The sequence below is a fragment of the Mus pahari genome, chromosome 15 (assembly GCF_900095145.1).
Source record: "Mus pahari chromosome 15, PAHARI_EIJ_v1.1, whole genome shotgun sequence".
NCBI classification, from domain to species: Eukaryota; Metazoa; Chordata; class Mammalia; order Rodentia; family Muridae; genus Mus; species Mus pahari.
The window spans coordinates 59,042,268-59,067,055 of record NC_034604.1 but is presented as its reverse complement, the minus strand read 5'-3'; the positions used below and the strand labels follow the sequence as shown (position 1 = coordinate 59,067,055).

The 24,788-nt window shown below is 44.2% G+C and overlaps 1 protein-coding gene across 1 annotated transcript in view; it reads left to right on the top strand.

Moving 5' to 3' along the window:
- Positions 1 to 24,788, top strand: part of Alpk2 (alpha kinase 2) — a 125,102-nt gene that overhangs the window by 22,056 nt on the left and 78,258 nt on the right. Inside the window, exon 4 of the mRNA XM_021214980.2 lies at positions 20,767 to 22,447. Coding sequence (XP_021070639.1) covers positions 20,767 to 22,447 — 1,681 coding nt within the window. The remainder of the gene's footprint in view (positions 1 to 20,766; positions 22,448 to 24,788) is intronic.

Sequence of the window (24,788 nt, the reverse complement as noted above, 5' to 3'; positions counted from 1 at the left end):
GCAGTCAAGGAGCAGGGAGTGGATAGGAAGTGGTTCCTGCTGATGAAACCTCAACACTCATCTCCAGGGACCCATTTCTTCCAGAAAGGGCGACTTTTTCTAGGTTCTATAACCTTACACCAAATGGAAACAGCATTTTCAAACACATGAGCCTATGGGAGATATTTTACACTCATACATGGATATTCCCCTATTTTACTGAGTCGGTCTCAATGCCTTAAAGCATCTTTAAGGAGGCTGGCAGTATGGCAGAGCATAGAAATTACTGGTAGGCATGAATGTGAGCCAGTAGACCTGGGTCTGAGGGAAAAAGAAAGCAAGCCTTGAGTTTGAATTCCCTGTTATTAATTACCTTGCTTTGAGACCTTGCTCAGTTGCTTAACACTCATTTTCTTTGTCTAAAAAGAAAAAAGTATGACTAAGAGATCTAAATATTTTGCTGCTTATAAATTTTCATATAGTAGACAGAGGTAGTCATTATTAGCTTACTTTCTTTTTTGTATGTCTTAATCTTATCTATTTGTTTTGTATGCTTATGTGCCATGACACGCAGGTAGAAGCCAGGGAACGGCCTGCAGGAGTCAGTTCTCACCTTCTAACACGTGGGCCCTGGAGACTGAACTTAGGTCAACAGGCATCTTTAACAGCAGAGCCATCTCTCAGACACTTCCAACAGCTTTCACATCAGCCATGTACCTTTTGGTTTAAAGTAAGGGCAAGGGTCGTCTTACCATGCTATATTCTTGCAGTTTACAGACTACCAAGGCTGCCATTCATCAAACAATATAGCAGGCTTTGTACTTATTACTAAAGATGAAGATAAATAGCAAGTACTGTCTACATTCTCACAAAACACTACAGCATGGAGGACAGGCAGTAAAAAATACAGCCGTTCTTCACATCCAAGGCATTTAGCAGGCAGTCAACATGTCATTTGTGCCCCCTGGGCAGGGCTTCTTCATTCCAATCTGGCCAAGGTATATCTATTGATTGATGTCAATCATAGGTGATGCAGTAGGGAGAAGATGCTAAACCTTCATTTCCTGGGGGAGCTGAGGGATTCAGCCTTCTTGGAAAAGACTGACACCAGAGCTAGCTCACTCCTGTTACGTTATCCAAACCTTGTATTAGGTTAATTAGGGCTAGAAAAGTCCCAGCTACCGTGGTTATCTTGTCATTGCTGCCCATGAGAGCAGATGACCCACACAATCTTAATCCCTCTTGACCGTGGCTAGCCATTATCAGAAGTAAGAACTCCAGGTTTGCCAGGAGTGTCTTAGGACCAAGGTCAGTGAAGCTGCAAGCTCTTATGTAGCATCAAGTGCAAACTATCCAGAGAGACTACATTTCTTCAAGGTTCAAACAGCCTCAAAGCAATTTCTTAGCCTCTGCTATTGACTGAAACATAGTGAAGGCTTTGCTAAAACATTTCACTCCAAGGCAGACACAAAGGCTTTTAATACATTTCACCTTAAGCTGGACATAAAGGCTTAACTATACATATCACTGTACCCGTGCTTCTGCATCTTTGTTTCATTCATTGGAATCCACCTTAGGCTCCCAGGCAGTTCCAGGAACTCACAGATCTTTTCAGCCTTAAGCACTCTCTCCTCTTTTGATCTTACTGCATTGGCTTCCCTAAGGATGCTTGTTTATTGAACCCATCAGGATTGATGGGTAGTTCAGTAGATTGTGGGTCTCAGATTCCAGAACTCTCTTGGTTTCACACAGACACCACTTAGGAAAATAAATGATAATTTATATGTATGCCTTTCAAAGATCTAATATTAGCCTCAAAGTATTTTGTCGTTAATGCATGGGAATCTGCTGGATCCCATCATAGAGTACCTGAATTTGAACTTGGGATCATTAAAAGTGATCACTGGGTCTTCAGAGGCACTCTCAAGGACTCTGGGGGGTGGGGTGGGGTTGGAAGTTCCAATCTGTAGTTCTTCTCTGTGGTGGTTTTAGTTACTTTTTTCATGGCTTTGATGGACTACTGGATGGAAACAAGGGAGAGGGGACTTTCCACTTTCAGAGGACACATCCCATTGCGAAGGAGAAAGCTTGATCGAGGGACTTGGTCTGAGGCAGTGAGACGCTGTAGCTCACACCAGTTCTTACATCTTGATGAATCAAGAAAAAGAGTAGGACCAGGGAAGGACATATAGCCTTCAAAATCCAGCTCCCAGTCACTCCCCCTTCCTCCATCCCAACTCCATCTAACCCGGCCTCACCATATGTTCAAACACGTGGGTCTCGGTGTGGTGAACATTCAGACTGAAGCCATACCAGGAGCATCCACTCCACTGCTGGGTTTACTGGCATTGAGCTTTTCCCTCTTTTCAGTACCAGGTGGGACTCCTCTGCCCACACTGCCTTTTCACCTCAAGGTCTCTTTCTGGGAGAGATGTATAAGTGTCTGTATAGCTACAGGTCAAGAGTACTTGCCAGGGAAGAGAGACAGAGAGCCAAAAATTATCCAAGAGAGAAACATCAGTCATAACATTAACATCTGCCTACAGCTTGAAAATATGCTGCGTTTTCAACTTAAAGATATAGGAATTGGGAGGGATGGAGAAAAACACTAGTGGATGTTTTCTACTTTATAATGAAAGCAAATAGCACCAACATGTGTACAAGTGGGAAACCATGTGACCTTTTGGGAATATAATTTAAAGATTAAAAATATGTCCAGGATCAACACCTAGAGAGAAACATCCTCTTCTAGTTAGGATTGTCATTGTGGTGATAAAACACTGTGATCAAAAGCAACTTGAGAATAAGGTTTATTTGGCTTACTTTGGCACATCACTGTTCATCATTGAAGGAAGTCAGGGCAGGAACACAAACCGGGTAAGAACCTAGAGGCAGGAGCTGATGCAGAGGCCATGGAGGGCTGCTGCTTACACAGACACAACAAGCCAATGTGCCCACAGGATATGCAGATGAACATTATCCCCCCATATCTATATACACTTTGACTAGAACCTCATTTGGAAATAATGTCTTTGCAGTCATAATTGAGCTTATACAGGATTAGAGTAAGCCCTAAATTGATGACCACCGAGAAAGGGAAGGCAGAGACATAGCTAGGAAAACAGCCAGAGGAGATGGCTGCTGAGAAGAGGGCGAAGCAGCTATAAGCTAAGGACTGCCCAAGACTGCCAGCGAGGCAACCACAAAGGGTGATTCTCCCCAGAGCCTTCAGGGAGGAGTTTGACTTTGAGGGACATTTGACCTTGGACTTCCAGATGTACACCAGATGTACACAAGCATCAAGTCCTCCAGATGCTTGAAAGAATAAATTGCTATTCTTTATGTCCCCTGGTTTGCGGAAATTTGTCACAACAGTCCTAGGAAATGCACACACGGCATATCTGAGCAGGCAACCAAGACGAATGCTGACCTTTGGCTATCTGGACACAGGGCAGCAGCATCTTGTGACATAGAATTGGCTCCCAGAACATACCCAGAGTTTGTCCAGGTCACCTGGGAGCCATCTGTAGGTCAAAGTCAAGGGATATTTTCCAACCATGACCCAAACTGGACATTGAGCCACTTTTCTGTCACTATAAATATACCAGAGACAACCAATTTATAAGGTGAGGACATTTTGGCTCACAGCTTAAGAGGGTCTGGACCATGACTGGTGGAGAGGTGGTGCGTCATGATGGAACACCTGGAACACATGGTGCAATCATCCACCTCCTGCCCAAGGGGCACAAGGGAGAGAGGAAGCGCCTGGACTCCTATGACTCACTTCAAGGGTGTGCTCCCAGTACCCAAGGGCTTTCCCCCACTCCCTTCTATTTGGTTTTTCATGCTACTTCACAAAGTTTGAGTCAGTGTGAGGACTGGTTGGCCTAAAAGGTCTGGGATACGTTTACCCCTGTGTCTGGTGGCTGACGTTTCTAGGTGTCTCCTCTACCCTAGAGCTCCCGTCCTCTAGGAGGCAGGAACTGACTTTCAGGACAGGTACCAGAGTTACAGCCACGTGATTGTGACCAAAGACAGACACGGGGACACCTCACATTGAAAACAAGAACACAGAGTATTCTTCTGAAGCATGAAGTCATAAAGCCACGTGTCAGCAAGGTGTGCATACGCAGATTGGGAATTAATGGACAAAGTTTTTTGGTTTTTTTTTTGGGAAAAAAGCGTATGTATGTGTGTCATGAGAGTTACATATGAGAGCCAGAGGAGGGCACTGGGTGTCCTGGATCTGGGGTTCCAGTCAGCTGTGAGCCACCTGATGTGGTCAGCTGTGAGCCACCTGATGTGGTTCTCTGGAAAAGTATTACATGCTCTTAGCCTCTGAGCCACCTTTCCAGCCCTGCCATCGTCAAATTTTATATTCTGTTACATTGTCCATGCATGGACTATTTAGTATATCTTCATAAATCTCTATCTCCACATGCCCCTGTCCCACGTTAAACAAAACCAACCAACCAAAACCCCCACTCCCCGTGACTACCCTTTTCCTGCGGAATACTTTTTATCAATTCTTGATCCGTTCATTTATTCAACTAAGAAGAGTGCTTAATATGTTTTAGTCACAGATCAGGCAAAGGAGTGCTGAGTATTGCATGATGTCACATTCTATTCTAGGAAACAGACATAAAAATAGATGACTTATTTATTAGAATAAAAAATATATTATTTGTTATACCACAGACACTAGGTTTTATTATTATATGTTTTTATACCATAACTATATTTGAAAGGTTGTTTTAGAGGTAAATCTGAGACTTTGGTAATCTATAAGCTATATCAATTATTTCTCTCTGTGTGTGTGTATGTGTTTAGGTATGTATATGTACAGTTGTTTGTACATGTTCTCATGTGTGCATCTGTACATGCATGTGGAGACCCAGGATTAATACTAGCATCATTCCCCATTCACTTCTTCACCTCAAGTCTTGTAGATAATGTTCTCATGGAACCTGGAGCTCATAGATTGGTCTAGATTGGTTGGCAGCAAGCTACAGGAAAGTCTGCTATCTCTACCTCCCTAGTACTATGGCTATATGTACCCACTTTTTATGTGCATGCTGAGAATATGAACTCAGGTCCCCATGTTTGCATAGCAAGTCCTTTACTGAGCAGCCTGAGCAGACAGACTTCATGAGTCTTGGGACATGGGCTGAATTCCTTAGGCTACTCTGGTCTGAGAGTTCAGAATCAGAACTTGTCTATGCCTATAACTTTGTCCAGTCCCTGAGAGACACATCAGTCCCTTCCTATACACAGTCACCCAAGAACATCTCAACCATCTCAGGTCCCCCAAAGCCCTGAGCATCTATGAATGAAGTTGAGAGGGATCCAAGACTAAGTTAAAGATATCCTTATTCCGAAGGAAATATCTCAAAACCCACACCCAGCTAACATTAGAATTGTTGTTGTAAGTCAACCACTTACAGAAGAAGACAGGGTTTATTTCCTACATTAAGAAAAGAATCTGAGGCCAACTTGTCACATTGCTATCTCATGCTGTCTCAAACATATTCTGTTTTGTTTGTTTGTTTTTGGAGAGAGGATCTCACTGTGTAGTCCTAGCTGGCCTGGAATTCTCTATGTAGACCAGACTGGCCTTGAACCCACAGATATCCTCTTGCCTCTGTCTCTGCCTTCTGAGTGCTGGGATTAAAGGTGTGCACTGCCATACCAAGAGAACACTTTTGGGACAGATAAAAACTGGCTTTTTAGGAATAAGAAAGAAAGCTAGTTTGAAGCAGCAGCACTTTTCTCGGTTCTTTTCTTGTTGGAGATAAAATACCACTAATGTGCTTGATCAAGACCTCACTGGGTAGAAATAAAGATGACGGAACCTCATTATATCTTGGCTAAGTGTCGATGGCTTTCATCCAAGGCTGGAAAGCATTTTGTGAACTCGGCGTTCTATGTGCTTAAGTAGGTGTAACAAGTCTTAAGGATGACTGGAAGAACTTTCCGGCACCTAAAGGGCCTTTCTTCCCAGCATGGGGCTTCCTTGACATTCTTCCTGAATGAATTCAGAAGGTGTGCCTCATATCCTCTTACTCTCGCCATGTCGAGAGGCCTACTTGAATGGGTTCTGAGGGTCTGACGAGAACCTCCCATTTAGTCTCTGGGGTAATGGATCCCTTCCCAGAATTCCCTGTCCATCATCACTTCCCGGTTGTGACTTCAGTAGGTGACTATCTCAGCGAATGGTCATAAGCCAGCCCTTAGAACATTTACTCACCTTTTCCCAGAGACAGGCATTTGGTAGCTCTTCTCATGATGGTGCTAACTCTTCAGAACAGATCATGTGAGTCTTGTGGGTAGGTGACAGATTGGTCCGAGAACCCCCCTCTTCAGACCTTGGAACAGCCAGGGAAAGGCTCACTCATCAATTGACGCTGGAAATGTGCTGACTCTTACAGGGTCCCTCTGTCAACATCTCCTGAGGTCTGAGATTGGACCAGGAGTGTTAGAGTCATCCGTGGTATTCAGAGTCACAGTCCAGAGCTGCTGAGGATTGAAAAGATGGAGTCTCACTGACATAGAAACCATAGAAATCTAGTCCTTAAGAGTGTTTGGCCAACATGCTCCAAGACTCTTAGTAAGAGTGGATGGCATGGTTGTGGTAGAGCTGGAACCAAATCAGACCTATGATTCGGCAGCACCATAGAGACTGGGACAGCACTGAGGACAAGTTACGGGAATGTACAGGACTGTGGGGACTGAGACAGCATGGAGGTTGGGGTCCACTTTTCAACATGTGTCTTTGTGATGACCAGCTTCAGCCATGGTTTCTCCCTGGCATGCACACAGCTAAGGGTACCTCACCAAAGCTTGTCATCCTTCTCTGCTGCACATCAGAGTCTAGAAGCTTCTTCCAGCCTCTTCTGGCTTGTGATAGACCCTCACTTTGTTGTAGAGCTATCTGTGAATTATTTCAGTGTGCACCTCTGCCCCTATTTAGTTTGCCTCTAGGCTTTATCATCTTCATTTCCTGCCTGACCCTCTCCCTTTTCCTGGTCCCCTTTGTTTCTGAGTCCTACAATATTGGGCCAGTTATATACTTCCTACCCTGGGATATCAGGCTAGGCTCAGCTGGACTCCTGATGAATAGGAGGGCCAGAGCTCTGAGAACTTTTCAGAATCCTCTCTAGAACATGCCACACACAAACCTGGTGATGGGATGGCCCATGAGAAGGATTTGAATATGGAAAGGTGTGACCGATTCTGCCTGTCTTAATCAGTTTGAGTTGTCCAACAGAATGCCATAGATGGAGTGGTTTATACAAATGCCATAGATGGAGTAGTTTATACAAATGCCATAGATGGAGTAGTTCATACAAATGCCATAGATGGAGTGGTTTATACACACAAATGTGTTTCTTATTATTCTGGAGGTTCGGATGTCCAAGATTAGTGTGTACTGTAGTCAAGGTCTCAATGTGGCGGTAGTCTAGTGAGGGTCTTCTTTCTGAACTGCAGAAATTTACCTTCTCACTGGGAGAGACAGAAAGCATAATTCTTCCGCCTCTTCCTGTCAGGGTGCTAATCCTGTCACAAGGGCCCCGGCCTCATGAACCATCTGTAATCTAAACCAATCAATCACTTCTATCTGTAAATACTGCGATACTGAAGTTAAAGCTTCAGACTTATGAGTTTGTCATGGTAGACACAATTCAGTAGGCATCATTCTGCCCAATACAAAAGGTGAACTTGGCCAAATTCAGGGACAGGCTAAAATAGGTTAGACAGTGTAGACAGGGACTCCTGGGTTCAAAATTAGAGATCTGAAGTATTCTCTGATGCCCTACTGGAAACCTAGGAGGCCACTCTGTATCAGATGCCCGAGTTCAAACCTTTGCCCCACTTTTTACTTGGGAAGACTGTTTATAAACTTCATCTGCTTCAGTTTCCATATCTGTAAAGTGGAAATAATAATAGTATCCATCTCAAAGAGTTAAATAAAGATTAAGCAAAGTAATGCACACGGGAAAGGCTTTTTGAACAGTGTCTGCCACTTAGCAAGTGCTCAGTAAATGCTACCTCTTTACTCTGAGGTCTCCTGAGTGCTGTAACACACACACACACACACACACACACACACACACACACACACACACANACACACACACACACACACACACACACACACACACAGAGAGAGAGAGAGAGAGAGAGAGAGAGAGAGAGAGAGAGAGAGAGAGAGAGAGAGAAACTCTTGGTCATGAGAACGTGGAACCTGGCTTCCTGGCCAGAGCATTTCAGAAAAGATGGTGCAAAATATGCCTCCAAATGCTTGACAGGAATCTTGGGGTGGTCTACGTAGTAACTTGGGGTGGTAAGGAGTAACTCCTCCTCCTGTGGGCGCTAGGAAGCCAGCCTGAGGCCAGGAATGTAGGGGTCTCTGTGGGAAGGACTCATGCACAGGAGTGTGGGTGTTGGAGCAGCAGGATAGTCCAAGCCTTGGGAGCATTAACTGAGTTCTGAGCTGTTACAGAGCTCAGGGATGTAAATGGGGTCTCATAGAACATCCCAACCTTATGGCCTTGACCCTTGACCCGTGTTCTTCCTCCTCCCTTTAGTGTTCTCTCTCAGTACAGCTTCAGCTTCATTAAAAATGTACTCAATCACATATCATACCTCTAACCAACCATTTAAAACAGCACTGCCTGCCCCCAGCAGGGTCTAGCTTTTATGGCTTACTTTTCATGTAGCACATGACACCATGTGTGTGTATTGCCTAAAAATACTCATGCTATACTCTACATACACACTGCATCTATACATGTGCATGTATTGACATCTAACAAAGCAGGTGCATTTAAAGTGTTCAGTTTGATCAACACTACCACATGCGCGAGTCCAATGGAACTGTGACCATGATCAAGGCTCCAGGAGCCACAGGAGATTTCTTCTTCCCCTTTACAACCCTACCTTCCTGCCCTTTTCTTCCCAACCATCCTTAAAGAGTAACCCATGTGCTTCCCGTCCCCATAGGTGCATTTATACTTTGTAGAACTTTCTGTAAATGAATTGTAGGCTGTATTCTCTATTATTTGGATTCCCCACCTCCCCCATAACTATCCCTGCTTGGTGTGTTCATTCCTTTTACTGTGTTTCCACACTTCAGTCTTTAGGGGTACCACTCTGTTTTATTCTCCTCACCTGCTCATGGATCTTTGGGTTATTCCTAGTAACGATGCATATTTATCTGTGACTTTGTTTATTTTGACTCTCTGCCTACCGGTACGGGATGCACATGGAACGGAAGTGCCATGAGAAATTAGACACATCCCATCTGTCCCAGCACCAACTGCTGCAGTGTCTCTTAACTGGCAACTAATAAAGTTTAGTGGACTGGTTACAGTTGCATCCAGTGTTTTACTCTGATCTTTAGAGGTTTGCCCAATGGGAGGGTGAGAGCTATTCCATACATAGCCACCCAAGTCTGGGAAGATGAATTGAATTACAGTGGCTGTGAGTATATGGAGAGATGCAGTTTAAAGGCATTATGATGACTGAGCCATTTTAAAAGCCCCCTACTATAGCCACAGAGCACCACTGTGTTAGCCACTGTTGTCATCATTTGAGCAGCAGAATAAAAAGCTCCTGGCCATCTTATGGCTGTCCTGTCTGTTCTTGTCATCCTGTGTACCCTGGGCTGCTGCCCCAGCAGGTGGCCGATCTTCCTCCAATTAGAGTTGCTGGTTATTCCCCCATCTAGCCTCCTGCCAGCTGCCACACTCTCCCTACTGTTTGTCTCTCTGCCTGACAGTTGCTGCTTTGCCCTCATTTGCCTACTGGGTACCAGAGATGACAGCGAGGTTGACACCCGAGATGCTTGGTTAGGAAATTATAACTGGTCACAGCAGTCACCAAGGGCTCGAAAGAGCAGCAGGCAAGGACAAACAATTAAGTTGGGATTGATTTCCTCCCTGCTCAGAACAGGCCTGAGCTGGCCTTCTACAGTCTTACCTTATTTGTCATCATGGAGGTCATCATTATTATTAGTGGCACTGGGGATGGAACTTAGGGCCCCATACATGAATTAAGCCAGTTTATGAGATGAGAGAGTTCTAGGTTCTGGTTTGGCTCCTTCTTCTACCCTGGATCCAGTAATTAGTTGTTTGCCTTTAAAAGCAGCAGTGATTCTGAGCGGCCACGGAGTTCTTTATATGTGATGGTAGCTTGCAGGCACTGACTGGGAATTCAGCCCAACTTAGCAGCAAGCCAAGAGACAGCTGGCAGTCTTCTGAAAATTTAACAAGGGGACTGTCACCTTTCTTGAGCTCATGGTGTCAACAGAGCTGGGAGTGACCCTTGACTTTGCTGATTGATTTCAGACCATCAGCATCAAGCATCCCTAGGGACTAGTTACTAGGGCAGAAACCCATCACCAACTCTAGAGCTAGCCAATCCATGCCTGGACTTTAATAAGACCTCAGGGAATTTGTGAGAATGGGTAAGCTTGAGAACTGTCCAGCTCCTGGCTATCCACCATACAGGAAGGCCAAACCACACTGATGATCAGCCCCTTCCACTCCCTAATTATGTTTTTGTTGGTCAAATCCAACTATTCAGGCCCACTTGTTACACTGTACCCCACCCCATGTGTGTGTGTATGTATGATATGTGTAAGTCTATGTGCGTACTGTTCATGAATGTGGGTATGAATGGGCCCTCAACTTTCCACCTTGAGACAATGAATAATTCAGGTAGGATATCCCAAAAGTTTCTAGAGATTCCCCCCCCCCCTTTTCAATCTTCCATCTTCCTGTAGGAGTATGCTGGGATTTCAGAAATTTTTGTTACTGTGTCTAGCTTTTATGTGGGTTCAAACTCAGGTCATTCAGGCTTGTGAAAACAAAACAAAACAAAACACTTTTATCCACTAAGCCATCTCCTCAGCCTTCAACTTGATAAACTTTATAACTCCGCCCAGGCCCATAGAGGTCACAGGATTCATACAAAGTAACAGAGCTAATTAGAATCAAAGTTAGACCTGGAGCTGCTTTCTAGGACCCTGGGAGTCCATGATATGGTTCACCAAAGCACAGCATCTCAGGGTTTCCTGCAAAATAAAGTCTACTTACATGCTGGCTGGAACACTGCACAGTCGAATTGCTAGTAGGATTTCCTTCCTCCAAACATGAGAATTCACTGAATATCTACAATGTCCCAGGGATCGTTCTAGAAACTGGTGAGACACCAATGTACACTAAAGGCCCTGATCTTCTGGGACAGGGATAAGATGAACAGTCGAACGCTTAACAAGCCAGAAAGTATACAGTGTATCAAGTTAAGAAAAAGCCTAAGAAGGCAGGTAGAGGGGAGGTGAGACAGGAAAAAGGACTCTGTGTGCCATGAGCAGAGAGGCGGAGGAGAAAGGAGGAGGGTGCTGTGGTTATCATTTGAGTAGAGAACCTTCTCATGAGGGTGACCAGCAAGGACAGAAGCTGGAAGCTGGGGACAGGTCAGATCACTGGCCATCCTAGCCTTATTAGTGAACACCAGGTCCCATAGAGAGAGCTTGTGTTTAAACAAACAAACAAACAAACAAACAGGGTGGCTTATTCCTAAAGAATGACACCTGAGGTTAACCTCTGGCCTCCGCAGGCATGTGCACACATGTTTATGTAGGTGCACACTTGTAGCTGCTGACCCCACGAGGCTGCTCTTCCTTTAAGCATGGTCACTCCCAGGGCTACACAGTCAGTTATCATCTAGAACTGTTAAGAAGCTTATCCAGTGTCACCCAGCACATGGCTTCCTGTGACCATGACCCCAGGCATACATGCTGCTGTCCCTAAGCCGCAGGTGCGCGCTGTGAAGAGAAAAAAAAAGCCCACCCTACAGTTTGCTCTTACAGCGTTCCTGATGTCTCCTCTGTGTCTCCTGTGTTATGGTTCCTGCAGCCACCTCTGTCTCCTGGGACTGCCACCCCCGGTGTATTGTTCTGCAAACCACCACACATGACCTGACCACCTTACTGCTCTGTCCAGAATACCTTCCCTTTTTTCCCACACAACCTAAGTTTAATCCTTCCCCACCGGGTTCGAGTTCCCTGTGCTGGCTCCACTCCCTGAAGATCTGGGCCACTTTGACCTCTCCCCTGCTAAGCACCAGAAGCCTCAGCATCCCTTTCGGAATGTGATGACACTTGAGGTCGTAAATCATGTCCTGTCATCTTATTTCATTCCTGAAGTGGTAGCTCAGCCACCCTAGGGGAGCAACTAAATCTTACGCTATTTTTTTTTTTTTTTAAATTTCCATTATCAAGTCCCATAGCACGGGCCGGGTATGTGGTGTTGGTTATATAAGAGAATAGCATGTTCCTGTTCAACCAGGGCCATGGGTCTTATTATACAGCAAGAGCCTTCCCGCCCCACCTCTAATCACTGGAGTATAGTGCAGTAGAGCATCTTATAGAACTGTCTTCCATTCTGACCTGAATGGATCTTTAATCTGCTTTTCAGTGAACTGAGGTCTAAACCCCTCAGCATGGATGGAAAACATTTCCCCAACTTGGCTCTGCCATTTCTTGGCAGGTGACCTCATATCTCTTGATTCATCTGGGTCAGTTTTAGGTTTTTCCAGCATGGGTAACCATCTTTGTTGTTTGGGGGGGCAGGGGGCAGGGGGCAGGTGTTAAGAAGATCACGTTTCAAACTTTAATGTGGCCTGAGAGATATCTCAAATGAACACCCGAGGTTTTGATCCCTAGAATCCATGTTTAAAAACAGTTAGACAAAGTGGCAAACACTTTTAACGCCAGTGTCAGGGGGGTAAAGACAGAGGACTCTAGAGCTCGCTACCCAGCTAGTCTGGCCTAATCAGTAAACTCCAGTGGGCCAGTAAGAGACCATGTCTCAGAAAACAAGGTGGACATATCCTGAGTACTGACACCCAAGGTTGACCTCTGGCCTCCACACACATGTGCATGCACACCCCCCCAAATGTGCACATACACATGCACACATTTGTGCACATATGGACACAAACACTGATTAAAATAAAGTGTCCCGATTAAGTAATAAAGAGTAGGATTTATGCCTACCCAGTCCTGTCCCCGGAACAGTCGAATATTTCCTGTGAATACCTGGATGTTTCCTCCAAATAAATTTTTCCTTCAGCCTGGAGCCATCACTCTACTCTCCCAGTTCCAGGAAAATGCTATCTTTCCCTTCAAAAATCAGACTATGTTCTCTCTCTCTCTCTCTCTCTCTCTCTCTCTCTCTCTCTCTCTCTGGTCTAGCATCCAGAATCCATGTACTTGGCATGACTTTTTTTAGTGGTCCTTATTAGGCACTATCCTATATTGTAGCTATTTGTAGATAATTCATTTTTCTTTAGTAGATGGGAAGGTAGGTCCTACAGAAATTGCCTAGGAATTAAACATCTCCCTACCCCTTTCACTCAGTAGATAACACACTATACTTGTTGATTTTCTGGCAACCTGACACAAGCTGGAGTTATTACAGAGAAAGGAGCCTTCCTTGAGGAAATGCCTCCATGAGATCCAGCTGTAAGGCATTTTCTCAATTAGTGATCAAGGGTGGGAGGGCCCATTGTGAGTGGTGCCATCCCTGGGCTAGGAGTCTTGGGTTCTATAAGAAAGCAAGCTCAGCAAGGCAGGGGAAGCAAGCCAGTAAGAAACATCCCTCCATGGCCTCTGCATCAGCTCCTGCTTCCTGACCTGCTTGAGTTCCAGTCCTGTGGTAATGAATAGCAATGTGGAAAGTGTAAGCTGAATAAACCCTTTCCTCCCCAACTTGCTTCTTAGTCATGATATTTGTGCAGGAATACAAACCCTGACTAAGACACACTGTGGTGGTTTGAATGAGAATGAACCCCCCACCCCTCGTAAGCTCAGATGTTTGAACACTTGTTCCCCAGTTGGGGATGCTGTTTGGGTAGATGTAGGAGGTGTGTCACTGCAGGCCGGCTTTAATGTTTAAAAGCCACACACCATTTCTGGTTTGCTTTTTGCTTCCTGTTTTCAGTTCAAGATGTGAGCTCCCAGCTTCCAGCTATAACCACCACGTGTCCATTCTGCCTTCACAGACTTTAATCCCTCTGGAACAGTAAGCCCAAATAAACATTTTCTTCTGTGAGTTGCTTTGGTCATGGTGTTTCATCCCAGCAACAGAAGTAACAGACACACGGTCAGTATGTATATAGATATTTCTTATCAGGTTTTATCTAGAAACAGGAGGAGGAGGAGAGGGGAGAGAAGAAGAAGAAGAAGAAGAAGAAGAAGAAGAAGAAGAAGGAGGAGGAGGAGGAGGAGGAGGAGGAGGAGGANAGAAGGAGGAGAAGGAGAAGGAGAAGGAGAAGGAGAAGGAGGAGAAGGAGAAGGAGAAGGAGAAGGGGAAGGAGAAGGAGATGGAGATGGAGAAGGAGATGGAGAAGGAGGAGAAGGAGGAGGAGAAGAAGGAGAAGAAGGAGAAGAAGGAGAAGGAGAAGAAGGAGAAATAATAATCTGACAATTTTATCTTCTTTCTTTAGCCCTTTTGAATAACTCAAAGATCACTGACAGCCATAGGATGACCTTAACCTGGTTCTGTGACAAAATAAGGACACAGATGTCATCATGCAGTTATTTATTGAGCTATCTTCTCTCTTCTCTGCTGGTGGCATGCCTAGGCAAAGCTCAGGTAATCCACAGCCTGGCTGCAGGGTGAAGCTCCTGCAGATATTTCCTCCCAGCTCTGGCTCACAGTGACATGGAATGGTCATGGCCCAGGGTGGTGGCTCACACTCTGGACCTAGAGGGAGTCTAAGTTTTATCAGGAGGCACAGTTCCTGTGGCTGGGAAGGGTATTTTCTTATTAATGATCAAGGGAGGAGGGCCCAGCTCATTATAGATGGTGTCATCCCAAGGCTAGTGGTCCTGGCTTGTATAAGAAAGCAGAGTGAACAAGCAATTCAGTAAGCAGCACCCCTCCATAGACTCTGCATCAGTTCCCGCCCCCAGGTTCTTGCCCTGCTTGAATTCCTCTCCTGACTTCCTTCAGTGATAAGCAGTGATGTGGAAGCATACACCAAATAAACCCTTTCCTCCCCAGCTTGTTCCTGGTCATGGTGTTTCATCACAGCAATAATAACCCCAAAGAACTTCCAGGGGGTGGTTTCCTCACCACGCCCATCCCACTGAAGCAGGCAGGCAGCTCCTGCCTCCAATCCTCTCACACCCGACCATGATTTAACCACAGAATCAGGTTCTCTGAGCATGGAGTCCAGACATAAGTTTGCTTTCCCCTCATAAGTCAGGAAAACCAAAGAGATGCAGTCCTTTGTCTAAGAAGGTACATAATGATGAGACCAAGTAGAACCACCAACTACCAGGTGATGTCTTCCAGGGCCCAACTGTCAGGTATGCTGGGAGGACACTATAGTATTGCTTTCCTTAGAGAACAGTGTAAGTCAGTGACTCCCCAGCGTGTCCCCTGGGACCCTTCTGTTGACTCAATCCCCTTTGGGAATGGTTAAGGTAAAAAAAAAAACCTTTTATTAAAATACATAAATATTAATCTGAGAATAGTATGCATGCCTTTAATCCCAGCAACAGAGAGGCAGAGGCAGGTGGATCTGGATCTCTGTGTGTTTGAGGCCAGCCTGGCCAGGATATGTATATATATATATATCCTGTGTATATATATATATATCCTATGTGCATATATATACATATACACACACTATACATATACATACATGCACACACACACATATATATATAGACACATGTAAGTATATGTTAAAATGTATATAAAACAATATATATGTTCAAATGTATGTATACACATTATTTGCCCTCTTCAGTGAGCTGAGCTATACACTAATAAGTTGGTTGATGCCTCAGAGACCAGTCGAGGGATCAGTCCCAAGCTGTATTCACTGCTATAGAATTCTTTCCTGCCATATAGCTGTGGTTAAAGCCAACAGAGCATTATTTAACACTGACTTATGTGAACAGGTAAAACTGACCAATTTTAATCAGGTAAGAACCCTCTTAATAACTATGTTAACAGACAGAATTCACACTCACAAAACCACTGCCGGACTCCTCAGGTAATGACCAAAAGTATATGTATTATTATCTAGCCTGAAGCTAAACTAGCCACTAGATTTTACAGAATTTTATTTTTACTTAAAAAAAAAAAAAAAAAAAGGTCCAGGGGCTGGGGTGCGTGTTGCTCAGTGGGTAAAGCACTTGTGCCAATGTGAAGAGCTGACTCCAGTTCTTCCAAATCTACAAGAAGTTGAAGGGAGTAACCCATGTCTAACCCCAGTAGGCCTGCAGAAAAATGAGTGGTGGATACAGGGATATCTGGAACCCTGCAGGCCAGCTAGCCAATGCTACAACGATCAGCAAGAGACCCTGGTTCAAACAGTGTGGAAGACAAGTCTATCCCTTGACCTCTACACTCGTGTCCTATACACACAAGCACATGCCCACTTAAAGAAACAGTAGGGGGGGGGAATGGGTGAAGTGAACCTACTGCTTCAAGAAAAGCTAAAAGCGTCTGCGACTGGTGATACAAATCCAACCCCCCCCAACTCTGTATTCAGTTCCTTTCTGAACTAGAACATTCCCGCTTCCTCAGATATTCTTGCCCACCCCCCACCCCCAGCTCTCTCTCTCTCTCCTGGCATTCTTCTTATGTGTGCCTGTGTGAGGGCAGATTCTCTTCACCTACTAAAACAGTGTATTGCATCACACTGACTGCAGCCCCAGAGCCAAATCTCCAGCTGTCTCCTATTAAGCCTCATGTTAAAGATACCTAGGAAAGTGCGAGACAGTGTCCTTCATAAAATTTTATTTTGTTTTGGGAAATATGCTTAAATAAACATCCTATATATGCTAAGGTTTGATGGATTAATTTTGGATTTAATAAATACACATTTGAATTTTGTCTTTTCGTTTTGATGTAATGTTGGCAGACATAAGCCACATTAACAAAGGCACTTTGGTATCCTGTGTTGATTTGAAATGTATAAAGGAGTCTCCATGCCAAAATGGTTTCACCATCTCTACTATGGTACAATTCTGGGGTTGCAAACCCAGAAGCCCCATTTAGTTACAGTAATTGGGGCCTCTTTTCTTTAATAAGGAAATGATTCATTTAGAAAGAGCCTAGAAAATTCAAGTCAAGATTGCAACAAGCCAAGCAATCATGGTGCATGCCTTTCATCCCAGCACTTGGGAGGCAGAGGCAGGTGGATCTCTGTGAATTCAAGGTCAGCCTGGTCTACAGCGTGAGTTCCAAGATATCCAGGGCCACACAGAGAAACCCTGTCTCAAAAATCCAAAAAGAAAAATACAACTTTCCAATAGGGTGGAAGATCCCTTCTGCCTCCCTCAGCCAAAAGCAAGGACCCACATGGTGGAACTCAATCAATGAATTGTTCAGGGAATTCCTTTTTGGCATTTACGAAGAAACTGTGAGACCCACAGGTCTCTCTGCCAGCATCTTTAGAAGTTTCTACATCCCTACTGGCCTTACATGATTTTAGTTGACTACCACTGACACCCTTTTTTTTGAGCTTCCTTTCCCATTCCAGAAGGCATGATACAGCCTTGCATGGAATGGCTCTCTGAGATGGCCAGGGATGGACATGAGATCTCTTACATCTCCTCTGCTCTCTGCAGTTCTCTACATAATGTCAGGTATCAACACATAGTTGCTACGAGATTGCTAAATGACTGATTAGGGTGAAGAATTTGGATGGAAGTGCTTCATTGACACAATGTTTCTACCCCACTGTCTCCTCTCTGAATGGCAGTTTTCTCTAAGCATACACAGATCTAGGCGTCAGAGTCTGAAGGGTGAAGGGTTTGGATTGAAATGCTTCATTGATACAATGTTTCTCCCTACCCCACGTCTCCTCAGTTTTCTCTAAGCACGCAGACTGCTAGGCATCAGAGTCTCAGGTTCCACTGGCTTATCCCAGCTCTATGGTTTTTTCCCTTCATCAATTTGGGGAAATTACTTAGCTCATTTGCACCCCAGTTTTGCAGGTGGGGTTTCACTAAACTGTTTTATCGTAGAACCATCCAACAGACACTTGTATTTTGTTCTCCTCCTTTTCTATGGGGTGCTTAAAGATAAAGATTAAGAATATATCAACAACAAAGCAAACCTCAAAACATTAGCCAGGTGGTTCTCTTAGTCCAATTCCTTTTCCCTTTCACTCAATGTATGGAGGGAGGAGTGGAAATTTTATGTCAATTAAAATATGTACTGTAAAATTATTTTTAACTATGACAATCTGATATATTTAATTTAGTTATTAACTTAATTTTAATTCAGTTAGTGTCTCCATTTAAAAAATGTATATTTCTTTTCTCTCCTTAATACATACTTAGTATATTTTTAGACAAAGCCTTGCTATGAAGCCCAGAGTGGCTTTCAATCTGCAATCTTCCTGCCTCAGCCTCTGGAATACTAGGATTACACGTGTGTGCCGCCACACCTGGTTCTCCTTGGGTCTCAAGAGACTCATCTTTGTTCTCACGTGGCTCTGTATGCCTCCTGGCCTTGATTTCTTTTCACTTCTCTGTACTCTGGTCCTGGTACCTTCAGGGTTTCTCTGGCACTAGTGGGTCAGAGCATCTGAATGACCCGGAATTTTCCTGTTGACCAGAATGTTCTCTGATGCTTCCTGTAAACTGGTAACCAAGGACAGATCTCCAGGAATTAATTGCAAAGGTCCAGGAAGGAAATTATTGGTGTAATGTAAAGCAGCTGCAAAGGCCACTTTTTATCAGGTGAAAGTTTGGTTTTAGCTGGAGAGCTGTGGGTCTGCCAAACTGATGAGGGCAAGGAAGGGGAGCGATGGGTGGGCTAGGTAGCTCACATCAGAATGATGCCTATCTTTGAAAAGATATTTTAGTTCCTTCATCTAGAAATGGTGATTTATGAAAGTCAATGCTTTTTTTTTTTTTTAAAGTAACGTTACTTATTTGTCTTATGTGTATGGGTGTTTTGTTTCCATGTGTGACTGTGTACCTTGTGTGTGCCTGGTGTCTACAGAGACAAAAAAAAAGAGAGCCTCAGAGCCCTTGGGATTGGAGTTCCCAATGGTTGTGGGTGCTGGGGATTGAACTTGGGTCCTCTGGGAGAGCAGACTGACTGTATTATTAGCCGTTGAGCTAGCTCTTAAGCCCCCGATTTAAGAATTTTAAATAGAGTTCTCAGGATCCATCTCCCTCCATCTATGTTTTGTCCTGTTTGAAATAAGCTCTTACTCTATAGCCCTGTATGCCCTTGAACTTTCTGCCTGTCTCAACCTTCCTGGTGCTAGAGTCACAAGTGTGAACTATAGGGCATGGCAGGTGGTCAGGATGCTTCTCTGGGGCACACCTCTGGGGACTGAAAGGCGACTTGGCCATGACATTCCACATTCTTGAAGAATACTCTGGCAAAATTTCTGCCTCACCCAGCCCTGAATAAGTGTGTGAAGTAGGCTGCTGCCTTAAGCTTACCTCCCCAAGCTGCTATCCTAGGCAGAGTGTAGGTCATGGCCAAGATCAACCCATCTAGAACCTGGTTACCATCCAAACAAGGCATCCTTAAAGTTCTTTTTTACTAGGTGAGCAAGCCATCCCTCCAAGCCCCCATGATTGAAGGCTCGTGAACATATGTTGGGCGAGAAGGCAAAGGGTGAAGAAGGACTCAGACTACAGTATCTGGACTATATCTAACCATTTAACTCACCCCTCTAGAATTAGATAACCATAAATATTTTACATAGCAAACAGTTGGTGAAAAAACTAGCATTTCATCCAAGCCCAGGCTAGACCCCTTGCCCCAGCTCTTACTTTCTGAATATATGGCTTCTATGCTGAATGATACACAGTGCAAAATCAGCCACATTCCAATGCAGCCAAATGGGATCAATAAGAATTTATCTTCTATTCTAACTGTACCAAGATATTATTGTGAGTGCAAGGTTTTCAGAAGGATCCATGTAGGGAGTGAGTCAGGGAGACATGTCAGATGCAGGCAGGCTCCTTGTGGCTCCAGTCAATACAGAAAAGAGTCACAGGAGCACTGTCCCTCTTGGAACAGGGAGTACAAGCTCAGTCTGATTCAGAGTTCTTCCCTGATGGGCCAAAGCAGGACACCTGGCTTGATCTGTTAGTCAAGGTGACATGTAGGACACCTGGCTTGATCCGTTAGTCAGGGTGACATGTGGACTCAGGTTTCTAGTCAGTGGAGCTCATGGCTGTGAGTTAGATTTTGTAGTCACATTAAGGAGGAAGTGGCACCAGCCTTCCTGCACACAACCCCATTGTGATGTCGTCATAGTTACTTGCCAAGAAACACCACTTCTTGGAGGGAAGAACAGAAGGGGAAATGACAGAATTAAATTAGTCTCAAAAAAGTAAGACATTATTATCTTTTTTTTTTTTAAAGCTATGGGCCTTCTTGGTATAGTCTTTTAAAAGAGCCCCTGTTTTCAGTACCGTTTTTAGAATGTTGCAGTAGAATGCTTTTATTCCTAGTACACCATGTCTTTGGAATTCACATGCACAATGAATGCTCTTTGAAATTCATGAGCACTAAAGCTAACTTAAACAGCTAGATAAAAAAGGTAGGAGATATATATATATATATATATATATATATATACATATATATGAATATATATATATATATATATATATATATATATTCATCCTTAGTATTCTTTGAGCTGGCCATTTTCTCCAACAACAAGATGTGTCAAATGTCGGTGTGCAAGCCTTCACTTACCTGTCTATCCTTTTCCTAGCTGTACCCAGAGCGATGCCGCTGTTTACCAGGTCTCAGCAAGAAACTGCGTGGGGATGATCTGCTGTTCGGCATCCCTTGAGGTCCAGTGTCTGCAGGACCCACAGGTCTCTCCTGATCCAGGAGGCGGCAGGGATGTGGCTGGCGAGTGTAGAACAGAGATACATGAAGAAGACAGCATAAACCACACGGACGAGAAGTGGAATCCTTGTAAGAAAGAAGAAAGCGCAGCTGATTCCTTCCCCGACAAATTCAACCATTTGAGTTCACCCCAGATAGTGGCTAGTGGTGACTCTGGTGCTTCCAATTCTGAGAACCCCCAATGTGTTAAAGAGACAGGACAAAGGATGGAGCAGTACAATTCAAATAACATGCAAGAAAATTCCTTTAATTCCAATAACACTATTGAAAAACAAGATGTATCCCAACTCCGGACAGCACATGCCACTGTGCCAGGGTTAATTAGTGATGGCCTAGGATATGAAGAATCTAATGAGAGTGTCAGCCCTAGGCATCAAACCCCCAAAGTACAGAAATACATCAGTTTCAGTCTTCCACTGCCAGAGGCGACCCTGTGTCCTTACCCAGATGACAACGGCTCCATCAACATGCAGCCAGGACCCCAGGTTTCCAGTGAAGACTCTGACAGTGACTACGAACTTTGCCCAGAGATAACCCTAACCTACACGGAGGAGTTTTCGGATGATGACCTGGAGTATCTGGAATGTTCCGATGTTATGACGGATTACTCTAATGCGGTCTGGCAAAGGAGCCTGCAGGAGACTGACCGAGTTTTTTTATTAGAAAGCGATGACGAAGAGATGGAATTCAATGAGTGTGGTCGGGGTGGGTGTGAGCATTTCTTCAGTGAAATGGGTTGTGGGCCTCAGGTGTCGGGTGGCATGTGGTCTATGAATGTCGCCACAGGCTTCTGTAGTTATCACTCACAACCCCAGGAAGTGGGGGTCAGGAGCAGCGGAACCTCTGGGCATAGCCCGTTACCCCTGCATTCACAAATGACTCTTACTCTGGGACCTCACCAGGATGGAACAGCTAAGATGACAGAACTGGGGAGGGCTCCACTCCCTACTGCTCCTGAGACTGTTGAAAATGATTGTTCAGGAATTCGGGGAGAAACCAGAGACAACCCTGAAGCAGGAGAGGAATTCTCCGGTGACAATCTACAGACTATGGATAAGGCAGAGACAGAGGCATCGGTGAAGCCCTTGTCTGGGGGCGCAGATAAGACAGAGCTGAACCAGGGTTTGGAAAGCCTGGCTCGGAAACGCACAGACGAAAAGTACCCAGGCACCAGGAAGGCAGCCCTGAGACCCACCAGGGCAAGGCGGCCGGGAATGAAGACAAACGCCAAGAAACAGCTGTTGAGAGACAGTGTCCCCAAAGGCACTCTTGATTTCCTCCCCAGCGAACCAACTAGGCAACCCTTACCCGGGAGCTATGGACAAGAGCCCCCACACACGGAGGCAGGAGCTCCTGGCTGGGATTCCCACTTCCACACAGAAGTGTGTATTCCACTTCCTGCAGAGCAAGACTCCAAAATCCTTCGACCACCAGCAGACCCACTTTCCAAGGAAGAGGACAGCAGCTTCGAGGGAGGTGGGGCACCGCTTAATAAATTATCTGAAGCAAGCCAGATTCCAGACCAGACTGACCATCTTCAGGTAAGACCTGCTTTTGAAAACCTACAAGAGAAAAGGTGATCGTGTGTGTGTGTGTGTGTGTATGTGTGTGTGTGTGTGTATGTATGTGTGTGTTCTTCACTTAGCACTTGTAATTCTTATACTATAATGTAAATCAAAATACATGATCCAGTGCTGTCGGGGTACTTGCGAAAGACAGCTGCTGTTTCTGCAGCGAGGAAGGAAATCTGGCTTAGAAAAAAAGGCCCAGATAAACCCTAAGCCATCCTAATTATAGCATGAGAGTCGTAGGGGTTAGAGGCTCTAATGAGGCTCTGGACAGCTGGAAAAAGAAACCTGATATTTTGCCTGCTGCATGTGTTTTACTAGGTGAGCTGTGCTCACTTCTCTCAAATCTTCTGAAGGAAAAGTGAAGGGGTAGCCTTTGAAGGGAGGGGAAACCCTTTTTTTTTTTTTTTTTTCAGATTTTGAAAACAGTTGACTTCGACTTTAGTCAGAACTTATAACTCGAGTGGCAGGATTCTGGTGGGAGTGAAAAAACGTATAGGATCCACTTGCCACGCTGGAGAAAGTAGGCAAAGTCGATCTAGCCGTGCGGCAGGAGGCTTTTGATGAGATGTCTGCTTGATATTTCTTTCTTTAGACCACAGGGATTAAAAGAGGCCAAGAAAATCTATTATCCCCCAATAATAATTTGGGTATGATTTTAGTGTTGATTTGAAAGAGACAGAATTACAGGAATAATTAACACATGGAGAATACTAGGTGTCATTTACCACTTGAATTTTTAACTATATACTTTATGACAGGTTCCAGAATGAGTTTTGGACTGATTGTGTATTGTGGTCAAGATTTAACTTTGGAAACAAATGTCGTTAGAAATGTCTGTCTGTATGTATGTTTGTATGCACGCACCTCTCTATCCATCTGGATATCCATCCATCCATCCATCCATCCATCTCCACTCTATTATTACCCTTTTTAATATACCTTTTGCTATTCCATCCCCCTAAATTTGTAGAGAAGCTCACATTCTGTACTACCCGGGAATCTATAGCTGGTCCCTGGTACTATTTAAACAAAGTTGAATGCAGCACATCTCTTTCTGGTCCTAAGCGCCCCATCTTTTCCAGCTGAGCACCTCTCTACAGTGGTCTGTATAGTTAGAACATGTTTCCTTATAGATTACCTTTTCTATTTGAGGATATAGGCAGGACAAGCTGGCTCACATGGAGTAAGCAGAAGGGAAGGGGGTCGCTGACAATGTAGGCTTTAGACTTATCCCTGTGAGAAGCAGGCACAAGTCCTGTTCAGTGCTGGAGAGGAAGGAAGGGAATCCCGCTCTCCTCAGGTTTGTGCCCTGACCTGAACTGCAGATGAGCAATTCTGAAAGTTCACTGCTTTACTGGAACTGTAGCTAAATAAAATGCATAGTCTTTGGGGCCAAGCCCACCATGGACCATCCATCAGAGCTCTCTGTGAATCAGTATCCACCTGACACTGACTGCTGGAATACAGTGTGATAAGGCGATTAATGAATATCCTGAATTTCTTGCTTAGAATGACTGAAGAATTTGCATTTTCTGCAGGGAGTGGGCCTGCACCTCACCTTGCACTGGTCAGTTGCAAAGCTGACTTTTCACACAAGGGACAGCTAGAATCTCAAATGGAAACTGGCCACTAATGAGCAGTTCTGTGCAGCCTTAAGCAAAGTGTAATGTTTGTACCAGTGGTATTTCTTCTCTTTAGATTAAAGCCAGAATATTTTCCCCTTTGGGATTGGCATATGTAAAAATGCAGATTCTTTTAGCTCTGTGAAAAGTCCCTATTAAATTATAATACACACACACATACACACACACACACACACACACACACACACACACACACACACANATATATATATATATATATATATATATATATATATATATATATATATTATAAAACATGGCCAACAGATAGCAAATGGCTAATTATTACAGCAAATTTGATCCAGAAATATGGAAGTCACTGGGAATTGTATAATATGGTACAGGGAAAAATAACTTTTTTCCATAACTAAGTCCAGAGAATTTTTAAATATTCTCTGACTCTTGAGGCTTACACACCTAAGTATTTTTGAATGATTTAAAATCTTGTCTCAGGATTCATATTAATAATTTTTCCCACCCTCGATCCACTTACCTTGAGCTGTTTTGTTTTGTTTTGTTTTGTTAGGAAGTTAATGGCAGCTTTCAGTTAGTATTTTACCTTCATCTGTACATCAGGTTTAGTGTTCTAAGGAAAATTCCATGCCTCCAATTGCCTGTGTTACTCTGTAAGGGCCTCTTACAGAATATCTCTTGTCTGACACATGAGT